This window comes from Hemicordylus capensis, chromosome 2 (assembly GCF_027244095.1).
Source record: "Hemicordylus capensis ecotype Gifberg chromosome 2, rHemCap1.1.pri, whole genome shotgun sequence".
Classification (NCBI taxonomy): domain Eukaryota; kingdom Metazoa; phylum Chordata; class Lepidosauria; order Squamata; family Cordylidae; genus Hemicordylus; species Hemicordylus capensis.
Window position 1 is genome coordinate 288,004,762 of NC_069658.1, and position 18,509 is coordinate 288,023,270.

Sequence of the window (18,509 nt, forward strand, 5' to 3'; positions counted from 1 at the left end):
ATTTGTATTTAATCTCAGCCAGCTCTCTTGTGCATTTAATAGCTCATGTGCTGGTCATGAGAACAATGTTGTCTCAAAAACAGAGCATTGAGTTTTCCAGTTTTGCAACTCATACACAAACAGCCATTTATCACTCATCTCCCATCATTGATTAGGGGTGTGCACGGAACCAGATGGTCTGGTTCGGTTTGAGACCAGACCCAAACCGGACAGGCCAGTTTGTTCCGCCACCCCCTCAAACCGCCCCCCGGTACAGTGTGTGTGTGTGGGGGGGGGGTGTTCGCTGACATTTTTTTTAAAAAAATGTACCCCCTTCGGGGGAGTTGTTGGAGATGGCAGGGAGGTCCACGAAGGTTCCCCCTCCCCCTCCCGGTCTTCCTTCATGCCACCACCAGTCTTCCCCCTCCAGCACGGTGGCCATTTTGGAGACCGCCGCACCTGCACAATTGGCCTCTGCGTGGCCTGGCACAGGCGCGGCATCCTGCAAAATGGCCACCGCACTGGAGGGGGAAGGCCTGAACGAGTTGAAGAGCTTGCCAAACAGCTGGTGATGGCATGAAGGGAAGCTGGCGGGGGGAGGGGGAACCTCCATGGACCCCGCCCCCCGCCACCTCCAACAACTCTCCCGAAGGCAGTAAGTAAAAAAAATGGGGGGGGGGAGAATAAAAATCCGCGAACCTCCCGAACAGTCAAGGGGTGTTCGGTCCGGGGTTGGACCAAACAGGGGATGGTGCAGTTCGACCCCAAACAGTCGAACCAAACAGGTTCAGCATCGAACACCTTCAACATCAAACCTGTTTGCACATCCCTAACATTGATCTGTATTTTGTTTCTTAATCACGCAAGCCGACAACTCACATAAGCAGTTAAAGAGAACTGAACAAGATAGAAGATGAACTTTGTCTCAAGAAATGGAAATGGAATGCAGAATTAAGAGTTAATCTTTAAAACTGGTTAGCTATTGAATTAATGTTGCTGCCTATGATCAAGTAAGCTTCTTCATGAATGTTTGTACTGGGTTATGTGTAGAGAACAGTAGGTTTTCCCTTCACTGCTTTCCCTCCTAAAATTGTTTTCCCAGGCCCTCATGTGGGCTCTTTAACATGGAGTGTGAGAATATCTTGGGAAAGGAAGGAAAAAACCCCACTAAGCATATGGATCTACATGTGCATTTTCCTGACTCAGACTATTGGAGGCAATCCACCACCAAGTAGTACTTCACTAGAGTGGAGTTCTAGACCCATGTGTCTGCATCAAATTATACACTGACATTGATTTCACTACTCAAGATTATATAGAGATTCCCCCTCCATACACACACACCCCATGAAGATGATCTTCATATAGGAAATACACCACATGTAAAGTGGTCCACATAAACTACTATCATGCTTGTAATGATAAGCATCTTCTGCTTGATTCTGACCTGTGGGTATGCAAGAATATGCATTCTTTTAATGTAAACATTTTTCTCATGCATATAGGCACACCCATAGGGGCAAACATTTATATATTATGTATTTATTACATTGCTATACCAATGTGACCCTAAAATGATTGTACAGATGGCACTGAGCCATTTTTAAAACAACACAATTCTACTGCAAGTTAAGGTTAATTAGGAATCAAGAGATGCCTTTGGAAAGAGTTATAAGCTGTCATGTTGTAGTGATCCTGAACTGCCAGTTATACATAGTGAGCCCTTTCTCACAATTACATCCTTGCTATAATTCCTCCGTCCTTGCTGGGCATGCAGATCGTGTGCCCAAATGGTCACCAGCTTCCCCAGGCAGTGTGGAGGTTTGAGGGCTGGGACGCATATCCCATAATGCACCTTCAGGCAAGGTTTATTGCCATAAAGGGTTAGTACAATAAAGGTACTCTGTCCTCTTCTGCATTTCAACTTCCTTTTCCTTACTTTTTTAACCTCTCTGTTCCTCTCTCTTACAAACTGTTATTCAAATGGTGATGATACCATGATACCCCTTAGGTCAGGATGCTGCCTACTTGTACATCCTGGCCCTCCAGTTGAAGACTAATGCATTGAATCACCAAATAACTACAACATTCAGTGCTAATTCTTGAAGCATGTAGTGCTTCTGATAGCTTGTTTTTTCTCCTAGGCAAACAATCTCTCCTCATGCAGGAAACTTCTGAATATCATCCCCTCTTGGTGTGTGTGTGGGGGGAGAGGGATCTAGTGTGTGTCTGTGTGTGTGCGTGCACACACACACCCTCTTTGAAGAATCCCAGATATAGTATCCTCCTTATTTGAAAATTGAATGCTATGTATTGATTTACCATGAAATTATGTATTGATTTATCTATTCCTAACAGATCTTGAGAATTTCAAAACCAGGACAAGAAGTACTGTGTCAGTTCGACAAGGACAGGGAATGGTGTTGTTGTGTGGACCACCACCACATTCTGGAGGTGAGTAGTATTTATTTATCATTTATTTATTTAGCATATTTGTTTACTGCCCACTTCTGAAGTCTCTAGGTGGTTTACAACATTAAAACAAAGCAAAAATGTTTTTAAAACTTAAAACATATAAAAGTTCAAATTAAAATAGCTAAAAACCACTAAATGGTTAAAAAGCTTGGATGAAGAGATGTGTCTTCAGTTGTATAGATGAACTTTCTGCCTTTTGGAAAGCAAATCAGTGCAGTAGTTATGCATATGAAAAAGGTGCAAGTAAATCAAATGGATGGGATCTACCCACAAATAAATATGCTCCGTCAATATGATTCATTGACTGTGCATATTTATTTCTGTGTAGACCCTGCATTTTGCCAACCATATGCCCACACTGCCACACTGATTTATGCCAAATGCACTGCCTCTGGCAAGAATGTGAACGTTTGGCTTTTAAACGTGTGGCTTTATGGGTGATAGTTCTTGTAACACATTTTGCTCAGAACTCTAGTCCATTTCATAATATTTACAATAACTGTCTCATGACAAAAATGACAAGCCGAAGCAGATATTTTTCCTTGCCTACATCTAAACACTAAGCTGTTTAATGTTTATCATGGACCAACAAATGATAAAACAGAGATACAAGTATATCCCTGTTAGGAGTATTTAGTGATCTACTTTTCAGACCACAAATTCTCTCCATTTTTTAAATAACAATCCTTGAGTTCAAAAGACACACCTGCTTGTCTGTACAAATCATGAGTTCAAATAATCAGGGCACACAGAGAGGTGTTCTCATTGCCAAATTACAAGTGACGTTTAAAGTATCGTTAGTCCTGATGGCTTAGTTTTTCCTTGGAGTGCTGACCCCCATGGATCTGGACCACAGCAGGTCACACCTTTAACCCTACCCCCATCACAATCATAATCCGTGGGGATTCTCGGTCAGCTGCTATTTGCCCTGGGAGAAATAGCACAAAGGGGAGTTCTTTCCCCTGAAATAAAGAACCAATTGGGACTAGTGGGGTGGGTATGATTAAAGTCTGCTAGCACAGCACTGTGGTCCTGATCCATGCAGGGCCCTGATCCTAGTGCTGTTTACTAAGGAAAGGTTAAGTCTGTTAGAACAAATGGCACTTCATATAATTTGGTTCTCAGTGGTCAGCCCACACTTTTGGAACTCCCTTCCCTATGATTTACATCAAAATACTGTTTGTGCTGGCATTCAACAACCAGTATTTAATTTCTATGTATTTGTTGTATATTCTGTTTTTATTGCATTTTCCCTTTAAAGCTTTGTCACCTGCTCCAGGCCCTTTGGAAGGGGAAGTATAAATGCTAATGTAGATAAATCAAATAGTATTGGAACATATTTATTTTAAGTATTCTCAACCTTCTTGTGTGAACCAAGGGCAGCTAACAAAACCCTCTAAATGCATAAACAATAAGTTGTTCTAGTAAGAACTAATCTGCCTGCTTTCCTTTCAATATCTCTACAATTAGACTAAACTGGTTTCAAATCAAGGTCCACAAGTTAGATCTCTTGCACCTCAAATGTTCACACGTCCACCATCTTGGATCGGAGTGGATGACATCATTACAAACTACACCATTGAGGTGTCCCTGTGCATCACTCACTACAACTGTACCAAATTTGGTGCAAATTGATTAGAGAGTCCTCAAGCTAGTCCAATTTTGCCGCAAAAGTTTACGAGCTCACCAGCTTGAACTGGGGTGAATGACATCATCACAAACTATGCCATTGGGTTATCCCTATGTGTCCCTGCATGTGTAGCAAATTTGGTTTAAATCAGTTAGGTGGTTCACAAGTTAGCCCACTTGCACCTCAAAGGTTTACACACCTGCCATCTTGAATCAGGGTGGATGACATCATCACAAACTATGCCGTTGGGATATTTGTGTCCCTACATTTGTACCTGATTTGGTTCATATCGGCCCAGGCATTGCGAATTTGATAGGCGGGACACGGACACACAGAGTGCCAGGTGATCTCATAAGCCTACTGGAAAGTAGGCTAATAAAAGAAAGAAAGCACAATTACCAACATTGTAGCTAAAGTTGTGCATGTGTAGCTTTAAAAAGGGGCTCATATAGCAATGGTATCCCCGCTTCTAAACTATGGAGGCTTGCCAGCAAGGAAGGGTAGTTTTCAACTAGTTTCCCTTTCCCCAGCAGTGCTCTTTGCACTGTTAAATTGTGTCCTGAGGTTTGCATAGCCTTCAGGGATATAATTTTGTGCCGCACAAAGCACTTTTTCAATGTCGACCACTGAAAACAGCAGGAAACAGTTTTTACTAAACCTTATAACAGAATTTTAAAAGCCTTGTGAAATAAAATCTAAAGGTGGAATAGGGAGGAAACTGTCAAAATCTCCGAGGGGAGAGTTCCAAATACGTGGTGCCATCATCAAGAAGGCCCTGTCTTTAGTGTGTACCAAATGGATCTCAGTTAAAGGTAAATTAACCACAGGGCTCACATAAGTTCATGGTTCACAGGCAGTCTTCAGAACAATCTGGCTTCAGACTATTTAGGGTTTTGAAGACCAAAAACAGCATTTTCATTGAGCCCAGAAGTAAACTGTCAACAATGTAGCAGATACAAAATCAGTGTAATTACAGGCCAATCATTTTGCACTGGAATTACATTGTCATTCATAAGGATGGTGATCCTGATCTTAGTGGCAGAAAACTTAATTCCTTATTTGTTACAATAAAGTTAACAAGTGATGTTTCAGACATTTCAGTGCTTGGTATGTCTGAAATGTGTCCCTTATGGCCATAGGAGGTCTTCCTAATTGTCTTATCCCTGCAGCTCTTATCAGCATTCGATTGTATTTTACATGTATTTATGATTGCATTAACGTCTTAAGCTTTTTGTAAATATATGTCTTTTCCTTTAAGCGAAAGTCATCAGTTTTATTAAGGGCTGAATTATCCGTATATGTTTAATCCATTTACATATTTTTAATGGGATAGGGATTTGCGAGGGGGGTGGGGTGCATTAAGCCTGAGGTTCTTTGCTGCTCTCTGATTTTCAATGTGTTATCATTATATATTTAAATTTCCTATTTTTTAATTGTTTCTCATTTTTATTATATTTTAATGTGTTGTAGCTGAAGAATGTAGAACATGATATATAAATTCAAAATATTCTGTGGTTAAAAGGGATAACCATTTTGAATCAATTTGGGTACAGAAAATATAGCATTTAATGTACCAAAAATACTAAATACAGCTATTTAAACAAATAAAAGAATTTCCAAATACAAATATTTAAATAAAATAATGTCCAGATAATCCAATGTCTTTGCACAGTGTAAAAGAGTTTGTTCTCCTCTAGGGACATGGGATGTTTGTTGAAACCTGTTCCGTAACTGGAGCCAACTTCATTGATGCTACTGCTCAGAAAATGAAGTTAACAAGGAACTTGCATTAGCAACAGTCAAAAAGTCAATGTTTGCTTGGTGGCAGATGGCAAAATGAACAGACAAACAAAATTCTCATGTTTCAAGGAGGATTTTCTTTTTAAAAAAATTATAACTAAGAGTATAATAAAATATATCCTTTATTGTTGCCTATAGGACAATATGAACTTGAGTCATTATGTTAAAGCAGACCTCTGGAAGGTCTTCATCAAAATTACAAAAATACATAATGGCTAGCCATTAATCATTACCATGACTAGCTTAAGGAAACATCAACAGCACTCACATAACGAGTCTGTTCTCATACACAGTCTAACCCAGGCTATGGAAGCCCAGCCTCGGTTAGGCTGTGCGTAGGAACTGCCAGGAATAGGCCCAGTCCCGGCAGAGCAGTGCCACCTATACCAGCTTTTTACCCTGATTTTTAGCCAGGGTGAAGGGCGCGAGCACACCATTAACCCCAGCTCCAGGACCGTGTGTTCACTTGGGCTGCATTCAGCCCGAGTGCAGGTGCGTAACAATGATAGGGCAAGGGGAGACAGTTGTCTGGGGGCCCCACTGCCTGGAGGGGCACCCCAGAGGCACCTCATGTGACTCCCCATTGCCCCCTGCCCAGCCCCATAGCCTCTCAGCCACTTGCCCTCTTCGCCGTCTCTCCTGCTTGTTCTCCTGGCCAGCAATCCAGGCAGCAGACAAGCTGCAAAGAGCTCCTTTTCTCCCGCCTCTCAGCTGAGTGGCGGGTGGGCGGGGCTTCCACGGAGGCCTCCGTGTAGGCCGCAGTGAAGCCTGAACTCGAGTAGGGCCCAAGCAAGCCAGGAAGGAGGAGGCAGCCAGAGTGTTCTCTGCAGCAGAAGTCCCCTTGCTGCCCTGCCTAACCCAGACCAGCATTTGCCAGGTAGAGTGTGAACTCCTTTTTGTGGTTACCTTTCCCGCCCCCCGCCCCCCATATATAGGGATCTGCTTGCCATAGGGCTTGGATATGGGGTGGGGGGGAGGGACCGAGAAGTCTCTGAATATTTATTTTGAAACAGCTTGGAAAATTTGCTGACTTAAAAAAAACTATCTAAAAAGCCCTATAAGTGGCTTGTTTCATGGCAGAAAATTGCAAAAACTTCTGGAACAGTATTTTATTAATTTTATTTATTCATTCATTCATTTATAAATGCACTTATGTTCAAGTTGTTTTGCAACCCAGAAGGTCTGAGTGAGAACTGTGAAGCATGTGTGGTGCTTTTATTTTATTTTTCTTGTGTGTGAACTGCTCCCCAATAACTTGCAGGGACTTCAGGGTAAATCTGGCCAACATGTGAATGCAGCACCTCCATTCCAGAGGAGATGTGTCTTAAAGGGCTTTAAAAGCCTCCTGTGAAAAACCTCCTGCAATCAAACTTGACTGAATTTGTTCAGAATTCTGAGAAAACAAACATAGGCTCACCCTGCATGGTTGAAAGTCTCCTTGGCTAATCTGCAGCGAGGGGGTCATTTTAATAATTAGTGTTTCTAGTGTGTTCTAGGCATTAAAAGCAGCACAAATGTATAATACTCAATGTCTATCACTATATATTGTGAAGTGTGTGTATGTGTATTCAGTGGAATGTATTTCCAGGCAGCATACTTATTTAGAAATATCAGACTTAAATCCTTAGGGGCCTGGAGTGTGTGGAGGCCCTGGACTTTGGGGGGGGGCAGTTTAAAATCTTGTCTCTGGGCCCACTCCAACCTTGCTACGCCCCTGCCCGAGTGGACACAGAGATGGGCACCTAGAGTGCCCAGAGACAGTTTCCTAGAGTCTCCCAGGGGATCCCATCAATGGACCGTGCTTGAGGGCAAGGTGCATTGTGGGATATCCGAAGGCCAGGACATATCGTTCCAGCCTCCGGAGCTCCATACTGTGTGGGGGTCCATGCTTCCAGCAACATTTCTGCTATTGTCTGGGGGGAACCCTTCCCCGCACCGCCTGCCTGCCCACCAACCTAGTTGTGTTAATGGCCCCAGTGGCTGCTTTAAATTGCTCCATGTGGTGACTCTGTCCATGTGGCATGGAGGGCCTGGGTTGAAATTCTACCATCAAAGGATCTCAGGTATCAGATATTCAGAAAAACGTCTGTCTGATGCCTGATAGAACTACTGTTGGGATTTTTGATTGCTAATATTCCGCATTAGCCAAATTCTAGCTGTGTGGTTATTGGGTCCTGACAAACTGCTTGCCCACTGCCCCCCAAATGAACACACACTACAGAAATCAAGTTAACATTTTATTTGGGTAACATTTAGGATAGGTTAGAAGAGCTTAAAAAGTCTAGAAACATATTCAAGGATTCAGTAGGCATCTCACTGCTTCTGTTGAATCAGTCTGCAAATCAGTCTCAGGAGCACAAAGGATAGAACCCAAAACAGGAGACCTAATTAAAATAAAAAATAAAAATAAAAGAAACTACAGCCAGTGCTTGAAGCCCAAAGCTAGGGAAAAATTTTCAAAAGTGGGCAGGAGGAGGAATCTACACAGGAGAGAAAAAAATCTCAGAAACAGTAACTAGTAACTCTAGTTTGAAGAAGTCAAGATTTTGCAGGTTCAGATGTCACGACAAATCCCAGCTTGCTTTAAACCGTTATTAGAAGTAGAAATCTTCCTCCCTTCATGTGCCAAGGAAAAGGTGGAGTGCAATAGCTGAAAGTTTGGCAGTGTTGTATGGAAGTAGGATTAAACCATGGTTCCATGTGAAATCTGAACGTGACTACTACTCTTCTAGATATAGCAAATAGTCTGACTGAAAATAGCACAACTTCATACATCCAGCTTGTACATTTTAGATTGATCTGGTATAAACTGGTCTCTTCATCAAAGTCCACTCATTGTTGCCACCGGTATTGTAGGGACACCCGCATGGCTCTTCTTCACTTGTTTATCAGGAACAATGGGGAGAACAGGAGGAAGTAGAGAGGGAAGATTGTTACGGTTCTGAAGAGCCTCACATATGATTCATATCTCCAATTTAGTTTTCATCCCCAAAACATGTTTCTCCCTAAAGTATGAACATATTTGGCTTACTTCATTCATACATTAAAAGCTGGTCTTTTCAAAGGATTTAGCCTCTGTAAAGACATGTTTCTCTTCCTCAGATCCCCACATGTGGATATATGTGGTCACTGATGTTTGTCCAGTGCATCCAGCATTTCAATTATCAGTTTTAAGTGAAAATATCATGATTTAAAAAAACAAAACAAAACTTTCCCTTCTGGACTATTTCAGAATTATGACAATGGCTATTATAGTGCTGACTTTGAAGATACGCTGATAACTTGCTTTGCATTCACATAATCACTTCTGAATAGGGAAATGAGGTTTATACAATAAGTGCCCTGAGAGATTGTTAAGACATACACTTTGATTATTTTCCTACCAGAGAGTAGTCAGCATTTGGTTTCTAGAATAACTGAGCAAGCATTTTATATATTTTATATGAACTTCCATACAATCCAGACGAAATGCAGAGAGAGTTGGTGTTTTATGTATTTAACATATTTATATACTGACAAAAATGTCTTTCAAGGCAATTTTCTGGAAGTTGAAATTCAAAAAGCCACAAAATTTAAAACTGTCAAGGTAGTTAACAATGCAGACATTTTAAAGCTAGTTGTGGACTTAGTACAGCAATATTTAATGGGTGGTGGTATTTATTATTCCATTATTTAATAACAACATTCTTTATCCCACCCTACCCTGAAAATTCAGGAAAGATTCAAATATTTGAAAGTCACAAAATAAAGTTTACAGTTGCTTGTAGATTTGGTGTAGGTTTTGAGACATTTGACTGTAGAGTTTGATGATCTTATGCTTCTGGAAGTATTTAATTTTAAGCAGTTGAATACTCTCGGAAGCATAAGAATAATGATAAATCTACAGCCAAACAACACTACAAATGGAATGTCCACATAAAGCAAAAAAACCAACGCGCAGAAATTGAGTCCACTGCACTGCCACTCACACATGGGAGCCCTCCCTCCATAGGAGGGTACTTCACATAGCTAGGATATGACCCCTGAGCTGGAAAAATCCTGCTCCCATCTCAAACGTCATCTCAGTTCTCAACTCACTGGCTTGGCAAGCTATGCACACACATCTCATCTGTATTATGAGGATAATACTATTATCATACCTTAATAGGTGCTTTTGAGGATTACCCAGTAAACCAGGACTGCGGAGATACAGTTTCAAATTCCCACTCAGTCTCTGCAACACCCTGTGAGATATGTTAGACTGAGAAATAAGCCCTTTTCAGACATTATGATGAATGTGTCTACAGGTATCTGTACACATGTACATATTTTTGTGTGGATGACTGTGGATGCATTATCTGATACAACTGCAAAAGTCATTGCACAGTCGGAAGAAAATGTCTGAACACATCTATTCTTATTGTGTATAGAGGACTCAGTACCAGAGCAGTGGAGCGGAATATTGCTAGTCCTTGTGGTTTTCTTGCGGTAGGAAAATGTCTTGCTATTTTTGAAGTTAAAAGCTGTGTAGTGTAAATTGAGCTGGCTAGCTGAGCTCTTGTTGTTGCTCTTGTTTAAGTGTTGCAGGAGGAAATATTAAGCGCAAATGTATTCAAAATGATGACTTGTTAACACTACAAAGACATTTCTAAATTTTTCAGCCTGGCATGGCGACAGTGAGATCCATCTTCTCAGGAAGGAAACTCCATTAACGAGATCCTTTACCTCTTCTCACATTGTATGGTCAATTTGCTAGTAACCATTTCGTTCTCTTAATGATACAACTCTAATTAGAAATAGCATTCACTGTACTGGGACTGATCTGCTGCTTGAAAAGATCTGCAGGTTAAGAAATGATCAATACCAATTTAAACTAGCTGATGATCTCTCTTATTAGATTAAGGAAAAACCTTTAGTAGGGACTCTCATACAGTCTGCAGACTTGTAGAAATACCCATAACACTACCTATTATTATGAAATAAAATGCCCCTGTGAAAGATTAGCCTTTTTATCAGTTTTAAAATGTACCGTTTGTTTGTTTGTACTGTATTACAAAGAGCTAAAGGTTGGTCTAAAAAAGGCCTAACTGAGAGGTCTGTGTTTCTTTACAGTGAAGAGACTCTGTAGCAAAGTGTGGATCTTTGCATTGCTAGGAAACCATGTTGGTTGCTGTGAGAGGCTTTATGATACCAATGGTGACTCTCAGCTTAGCTTTTGCCTATGTAAGAACCTCATTAAAACAAAATGGATCCCCAGTCCAACATGAGGGCTACTTTGGCAACATAGTATTTTTAAAAATGTTTCCTTTTCCCTATGAATGGCCAGCAGAAATATTAAAATTTCAGAGCCTCAGTCAATGATACAGTGAAGTAGTGGGAAGCGATTTCAAATCTGCTAGACACTGGAGGAGCATTTTGTTACTAGGAGGGTTTATTATGAGCCATGGAAATACATATCTTAACCACACCAACATGATGACTTTTAGCCCGGACTTTTAACCATACCAACATGAATTACTTTTACACTTAGATACAGCTTGCTGACAATGAGGCTATTCTCACGCGTAGCCAAGACTGGGCTAAGAAAGCCAAGACTGGTCTTGACGGCTTGTAAGAACTGCTGGTAGCCCCGTGGCTCCCAGCGGCGCCTCGGGAGCTCCCCTCTTAAATGAGGTTAAGGGAGTGAATGCTACCTTAGCCTCATTTCGTCTACAGCTTCGACTGCTTGCAGCTGGGCCTGAGAGACTGCGGGTCTCCCGGCCAGTGCTGGGGCGATCCCCACAACGCACCACACATTCACACGATGCATTATGGGATTTCCAGGGGCTGGGATGACATGTCCCAGCCCCCAACCATCTGCACTGCCTAGGTCAGCGGAGGATCCTCTGGATGTGTGATGCGCACACCCAGCAATGGAGGAGCAGCCATCTGCAGGGAAGGTACGTTTAAGCAGCCTTCCCCACCACCCTCCTGGTAGCCCTCTCACTCAGTCATGAAAATGGGCTCAATGGGTAGAAAACAAGATTGCTACTATCCAGCCCATTACCCATGATTTTAAGTACTATCCCATTTATCCTAACATGTCTTTTTAAATACTTTTACTATCTTAGTTGCTTTTAACTTATAGTTATATATATACTTATATATTTAACTATGTTTTACCTCCTTTCTACTAGTCGTAGAAAGTTGTATCTCCTTATAGACCAATTTTTATATAGATTGCACTAAATTGCTTATATTAGTTGTTTTATCAGTTTTATTAGTCTTATCAGCTGTCTTCCCTTATTTTTAGCTATCCCACTTTTACCCATTAGTATATCTTATAGCTTATTTTAAATATTTTATACTTTTTAGACATTTTTATATTCATTGATAGTTGTTTGCATTTACCTATGCTTGTCTTTGACTGTAATAAAGTTGATTGATTGGTTGATTGATTGCTACTATTAATGTAACTCCACTGTGCATATATCAATTGGAAAGGAAATTGTTTGGTTTCCATATGGAGTAAATGCAGTGCACACACACCTCCATCTGAAATATTTTGGTGCGCACTCTCTCTCCCCTCTCCCCTTAAACATTCTCTTTAGATAAAAGACTGGTAAAATGTAAAGCACGATATTTTAAATTTTGTGATAAATTATTGCACTTCTAACACAAACTAATAATCAGCAAACCAACAAATATAGTTTTATTTCACTAAATAGTATAGCATACTGTTTGATTTTATTATAATATAAACACAGATCTTTTACCTTTCTCTTTTATCAAAATATTTAAAATCTTTAACATGTTGAAGGGAGAAATGATGATGATGATGATGATGATGATGATGATGATGATGATATCATCATCATCATCATCATCATCAAAAATGCGGGTGAGATTTCATCCAAAGTGAGGAGGTTATATTCACCATCCCCACCATAAATTCCTAAGGGATTGGCTGTAATTATTTATTTAAAATATGTATACCCCATCCCTCCAGTACAACTACTGCAAAATAATATTATCCTTCTATGTTGTGAAAGTGTAATTTCCTTTTTGGAATGTCAGGACAGAGATGAATTTCTCCAAAAAGGTGACTTTTCAATCACTAGCACGTTGTCTCTGAGGCTGAATTGATAAAAGTAACATGTCCTTCACATTTTAAATGGACTGCTCATTGAATTTTAGAGTTGGAAGGGACTTTGGAGGCCTTCTAGTCAAATCCCCTGCTCAGTTCAGGAAACCTTTATGGCATCCCAGACAGATGGCCATTCAGCCTCTGTTTGGAAACCTCAAAGGAAGGAGAGCCTGCCACTGCATGAGGCAGACTACTCCACTGTGAACAGTTCCGACAGCTATGAATCTTCCTAATGTGTAGCCAACGTCTGCTTCATTGTAATTTCATTCCCTTGGTTCTAGTCCTGCCCTGAGGAACAACAAACAAACCAAATCCACTCCTCCTCCTATGTCGCAAGTCTTCGGATATTTGAAGATGGCTATCATTAGGGAGCCCAAAGCATTTTGGTGGCTCTTCGGAGGCAAGAGGTTCCCTTAAGAGGAGGCAGGCAGGTCTTACCTGCCCATCCTCCAAGCCCCCACTGCCGCACCGTGGCACTGTTCAAACGGAAATACCTCTGTGCAAGCAGCAGTTTGTGCTGCTTTCCCCTTTAAAACGCCAGGCCGTGCCAACGGGATGCTTTCCCAGCATCCCTCGCTCAATGTCAGCACGTAAATGGCGTCAGTGCATGCACTGGCACAATTTGCAGGGCCATCTGCTGTTGCTGGCCTCACAAATGGCATCGACGCTGCACGAGGGATGCCAGGGAAACATCCCATTTCCGTGGCGTGGCATTTTAAAGGGGAAAGCGGCACAAGCTGCCGCTTGCTCAGAGGTATTTCCAGTTGAACAGTGCCATGGTGGGGCAGCGCAGGGTTGCAGGGGTTTGGAGGACAGGCAGGTAGGACCTGCCCACCTCCTCTTAAGGGAACTCCAAGCTGTCCTTGCGATGGCACCAAAGCGTTTCAGTGCACATCCCTAGCTGTCATGTCTTAGTCTTCTCTTCTCCACTCATGCCTGCCTCTTTGAAAATTTGGGAATCTGTCCAAGGAAAGCATCATCCATGTCTCCACTTGGCCAGTTTGTCTAAAATCTCAGGCAATGGTATTGCTCTTATTTTTTATCCAGATGATGATATGACTATATGCATTTAGGAGTCTTCGCCTCTGAGCTCCCTTGTCAAATCCTCCCAACTGTCCTTCTCTGCAACTGTGACATCACCAACATTCTATCCTCTCTACCCCTCCCCTCAAGTAGATTTCAGCAAACTGATTTACATACCACTTTGCATGAGATTAAATATGGCATTGCATATTCAGAAATGTTAGAATAAAGTGCAGGACCCATCATTTATATTTTATGTGAAGCCACTTCTAGTGTTTAGATGAGTAAGAACACAAGTAAAAAGCTTCTCAGGAGGATAAAATGACTGAGATAAAAGCCCTTATAATTATTGTTTTAAAACTATTAATTCTGTTTCTAACCATGTTTGCCTATGAAATTACAGTTGAAATAATGATTTCAGAACTTGTTTCAAAATACTCCATCAGATTTCTAATATGTGCTAAATATATTATGATACAATTAACATAAAAAGTTATACACTGAGGCTGTTCACATGAGCAGCCCTACCAAGGCTTGGGCAAACCTACCTCAGTAGGGCTGCTTATGTGAATCACTGGGATCAAGGCCAATCCCGATGCTGCCTCCCCAGGTAGCCTGGGAATTTTACCCGGTCCAGTTTACCTGAGTGTGCCCTTTTACACAGGTCTGGGGTTGAATGTGTGCTTGGGCTTCAGGCAGCCTCAGCAGACATGGAATCGGGCACCTTTAGCTCCCAGATTGAGGGGAAATCGTTCATGTAGGGATATTGAGTATTTGGAAGCTGGGCTTCATATTCCCAGCCTCCAGAGATCCACGCTGCTCAGAGCAGCATGGATTGTGTGGCTGCATGATCCAAACACCACACAGAATATGATCATCGGGGGGAAGAAAGGTTCAACCTTGCCTTCCTTCCCCCTGCCCTCTCTGTTACTGTGTGCTCTAATGAAATCTCAGCCCAGTAACATTATCACACTCTTGCAACCCATTTCCAGCACTTTCACCATGTGGGGAAAGTGATGTTTATTCCAGGCTTATTTTTGGGCATCTGACCTGGTATACATTACAGAGAACTGGATGGGGGAGGCTAGTGGTCCAGTTTGGGCCCAGCTTCTCCCGGCAGGATACTCTGTTGTACAGCAGGTGAGAGGACATGGGCAGGGAAGAGGAGTGGTTGTGGGAGATACTGTAAGACTAATATCTCTGTTACCAGGTATCCTGTCAGGGAATTGGCCTATACTGAATGTGTGTAACTACATCTGGAGACCAAGGATAGACTGGGACTCCCGTTGGTTTACTGTTCGCCATGCTGCCCAACAGGGTCCCTAACTGAGCTGGCTGACATAGTTGCGGAGCTGGTGTTGGAGTCTCCCAACACGATAATTAGGGTATTTGTGGTGACCACAAACAAAGGCTAACTAGTGAGCTAAATGTAAATGTGTGAATCCCTGCTTATTCTACACTGGATCAGTGACAATACTGCTTTAATCTCACGGGGGAAGAATGTACACATGTATGTCTTTCCCCACCACTACCTGGCACATAATTGCATTTAAATCATGAAGAGGGAGATGGTTCAAAAGAACTGACCCCTGTACAACTAGGTGTGCAGTTGGAGTATTGTAAAGGATGTGGATGGAGTGCTGTTGAAACGGTCCCATTTATTTCATACATAACATCTTTATGACACTCAGAACATCCCTGCCTATATGTTTTGTCAGTATTATCTATACTGACCACTACTGGCCCTTGCGGATTTCAGACAGGGGTCTTTGCAGTGCTGCCTACACTGACCCTGCACTGGGTCTCAAGAGTTTCATGCAGGGGACTTTCTCAGCCAGTGACTTTCTGTACATGCCAAGGATTGAACTTGGGACCTTCTGCATGTAAAGCATGCGCTTGGCACTGAGGTATGCCTTCTACCCAAGTTATTCCAGGTATCCAAAAATATATTGCAAAACTGTTGATTTTGAATTGTGAAGTAATGTTTGAATGGGCCCTAGACTGAGCTCCATAAATCTATTCATAGATTGATCTTGGAATATATTTTCTATTGTCTGTCTTCTGTAACTTAACCCTTTGATATTGCTCCCCAAAAGCAATAAACGTATTCAGACTCCCAGTTTTTCAGTTTATTTATTCTACTTCATTCAAATCTAATAAAATATGTCAGTATTGTCAGTGCTACAGTGATCCAATGCTTTAAATAGCCACATATCAACTGATGATGTACTGTATTTTTCCCGCATTGTGCCATAAGCAATTCTGCAGCTACTAATAGATAGAAATAAATTCTGATTTCTTTCTACCTAGATGCTATCCTATCATAATGCCTGCAAGGTTTCTCCATCACATTTTAAGATACATATTTTAATGGCATTTTTTTTAGCATAATAGACAAAGATGGCAGTTTGAGGTTGTATGAGTTTCATTTTTTTCATTCTTTTTGTTTTTGATTTACTGATAAACTCAAAGTGCAGAAAATGTTTTTACAGTTAAAAACAATCTAAATAATTAGTTTATTGTGTATAAAGAGCCAGTGTGATATAGTGGTTAGAGTGCTGGACTAGGACTGGAGAGACCCGAGTTCAAATCCCCATTCAGCCATGATACTTGCTGGGTGACTCTGGGCCAGTCACTTCTCTCTCAGCCTAACCTACTTCACAGGGTTGTTGTGAGGATAAACTTAAGTATGTAGTACACCACTCTGGGCTCCTTCGAGGAAGAGCGGGATATAAAAATATTATTATTGTTATTATAAATAGAAAAAAAATACAAAGATCTACAAATTGAAATTGAAAGGCTATGGCAGAAGAAGACCAAAATAATCCCAGTAGTAATTGGCGCCCTAGGTGCAATCCCAAGCCACCTTGAAGAGCACCTCAATACCACAGGGGCCACAGAAATCACCATCAGCCAATTACAAAAAGCAACTTTACTGGGAAGAGCCTATATTCTGCGACGATATCTTTAATAATAACAGCAACAACATTGATAATAAAATTCAGCCATCCTAGGTCCTTGGGAAGGACTCGATGTCTGGATAAAACAAACCAGTCAATAACACCTGTCTGACTGTGTAAGCAAAAATAATAAATAATAAATAATATATAAACTAATGGTAGGCAATGTCTGCCTTCTACACCCTACAAAAGATCCACTTCCTAACACAGGTATTTCTCCTTATTTATATAACATATCCCCATATGTGCCCAAGGCATATTATGGTATTTTTAAATATATACTTTTAAAAATAGACATGGGAAAACAAATCAATTACCATCAACTTTACATTTAAAAAGCTGTAGTAAATATCTTGTCAGATATAAGTGCTGGTACCTAAAAGACTGAAAAGCTATTAGGGAAGTGCTTCAGAGAAGAGCCACAACAGAAAAGACCGCGTCACCAGTTGCTAATCTTTCAAGGTGGGAATACTTTAGCAGGTTCCATATGAATATCTAAGTAAATGGGCAAATTCTTATGAAGAATGTGGTTATTATTATCCCACATCTTCTGCAGCACTACAAGGACTAAAGATGGATTCTTCCCTCACAGTGTGGCAGGAGCCTAGCTGCACTGAAGTCTTGCTCTGTAAGACTAGCGTCAGTGGAGGGCAAGGGGAAAATAATTTTCGTTTCTCTACCATCTCTCCAAAAGCCCTTTTCACTGCCAAGAATATGCCCCTGAGGGTTGAGAAGCTCTCAGGGACATACTCCTGGCAGAGAAAAGAGCTTTTGAAGTGAGGAGAGGAAAGTGAACATTGCTTTCTTCTCCCACACTAGACTGCAGAACAAAGCCTCAGTGCAGCTAGGCCCCTGTGACTCTGTAAGGGAGAAGCCCATCTTTCATCTTCATAGCACTGTGGAATTATTATTATTTTATATACTGGCACACTATACCAAGTGTGGGTGCATGGACTCTTAATTTGTCAAGTCAGCATAATAAATGAGACTGTGCAAAATCTTTACTGCTTACATGGCATTGAAGGCAAGTTGGCCAGAATAGCTTGCAATTTCCGTGCTCTTTAGAGCATGAGTGAAATTGGTAAACACCTTAACTTAGACTGGCAGAATAGTGCCGGGATAGTTAAGATGAGGAGTTGTTTCAACAGCCTGCCATGACAAGCTCTGAACATTCTTTTGGTCATGAAATGGAAACCATCTGCCCAATCTGCCTGACTGTTTGTAGACATCAAGATGACAATCCACTCATCTGAATATGAAGTACATCTAATGTAAAATCGGTGAAATGCAGGAGTTTAAATACCAACCTAAAATGAGGGGGTTCACATGTTTGCTATCTTTTTTGTCATGAGATAAGATAAGAAAGATCTAGCTTTGCTTTTCTCCCTCTACTGATGGGTGGATCAGTTTGGGGTGATAGTGAGGTAGCAAAGGTCCTTGTGCGGGTGAGCAAGGAGGAGTGAGTTGGCAAATTGTCTTAGGAGGGAACACGCGGTGGCAGGGGTTTTGTAAGGGCATACAAAATGATGGCAGACTA

General features: G+C 41.3%; 1 protein-coding gene across 10 annotated transcripts in view; it reads left to right on the plus strand.

Moving 5' to 3' along the window:
- Window positions 1–18,509, plus strand: part of LOC128343611 (contactin-4) — a 920,791-nt gene that overhangs the window by 630,076 nt on the left and 272,206 nt on the right. For 9 of the 10 annotated variants that reach the window (XM_053292988.1, XM_053292986.1, XM_053292991.1 and 6 more), the window contains one exon: window positions 2,338–2,433. In XM_053292988.1, coding sequence (XP_053148963.1) covers window positions 2,338–2,433 — 96 coding nt within the window. Of the gene's footprint in view, window positions 1–2,337; window positions 2,434–6,656; window positions 6,762–18,509 lie in introns of those variants that run through there. The other variant, XM_053292992.1, reaches the window with a different exon arrangement.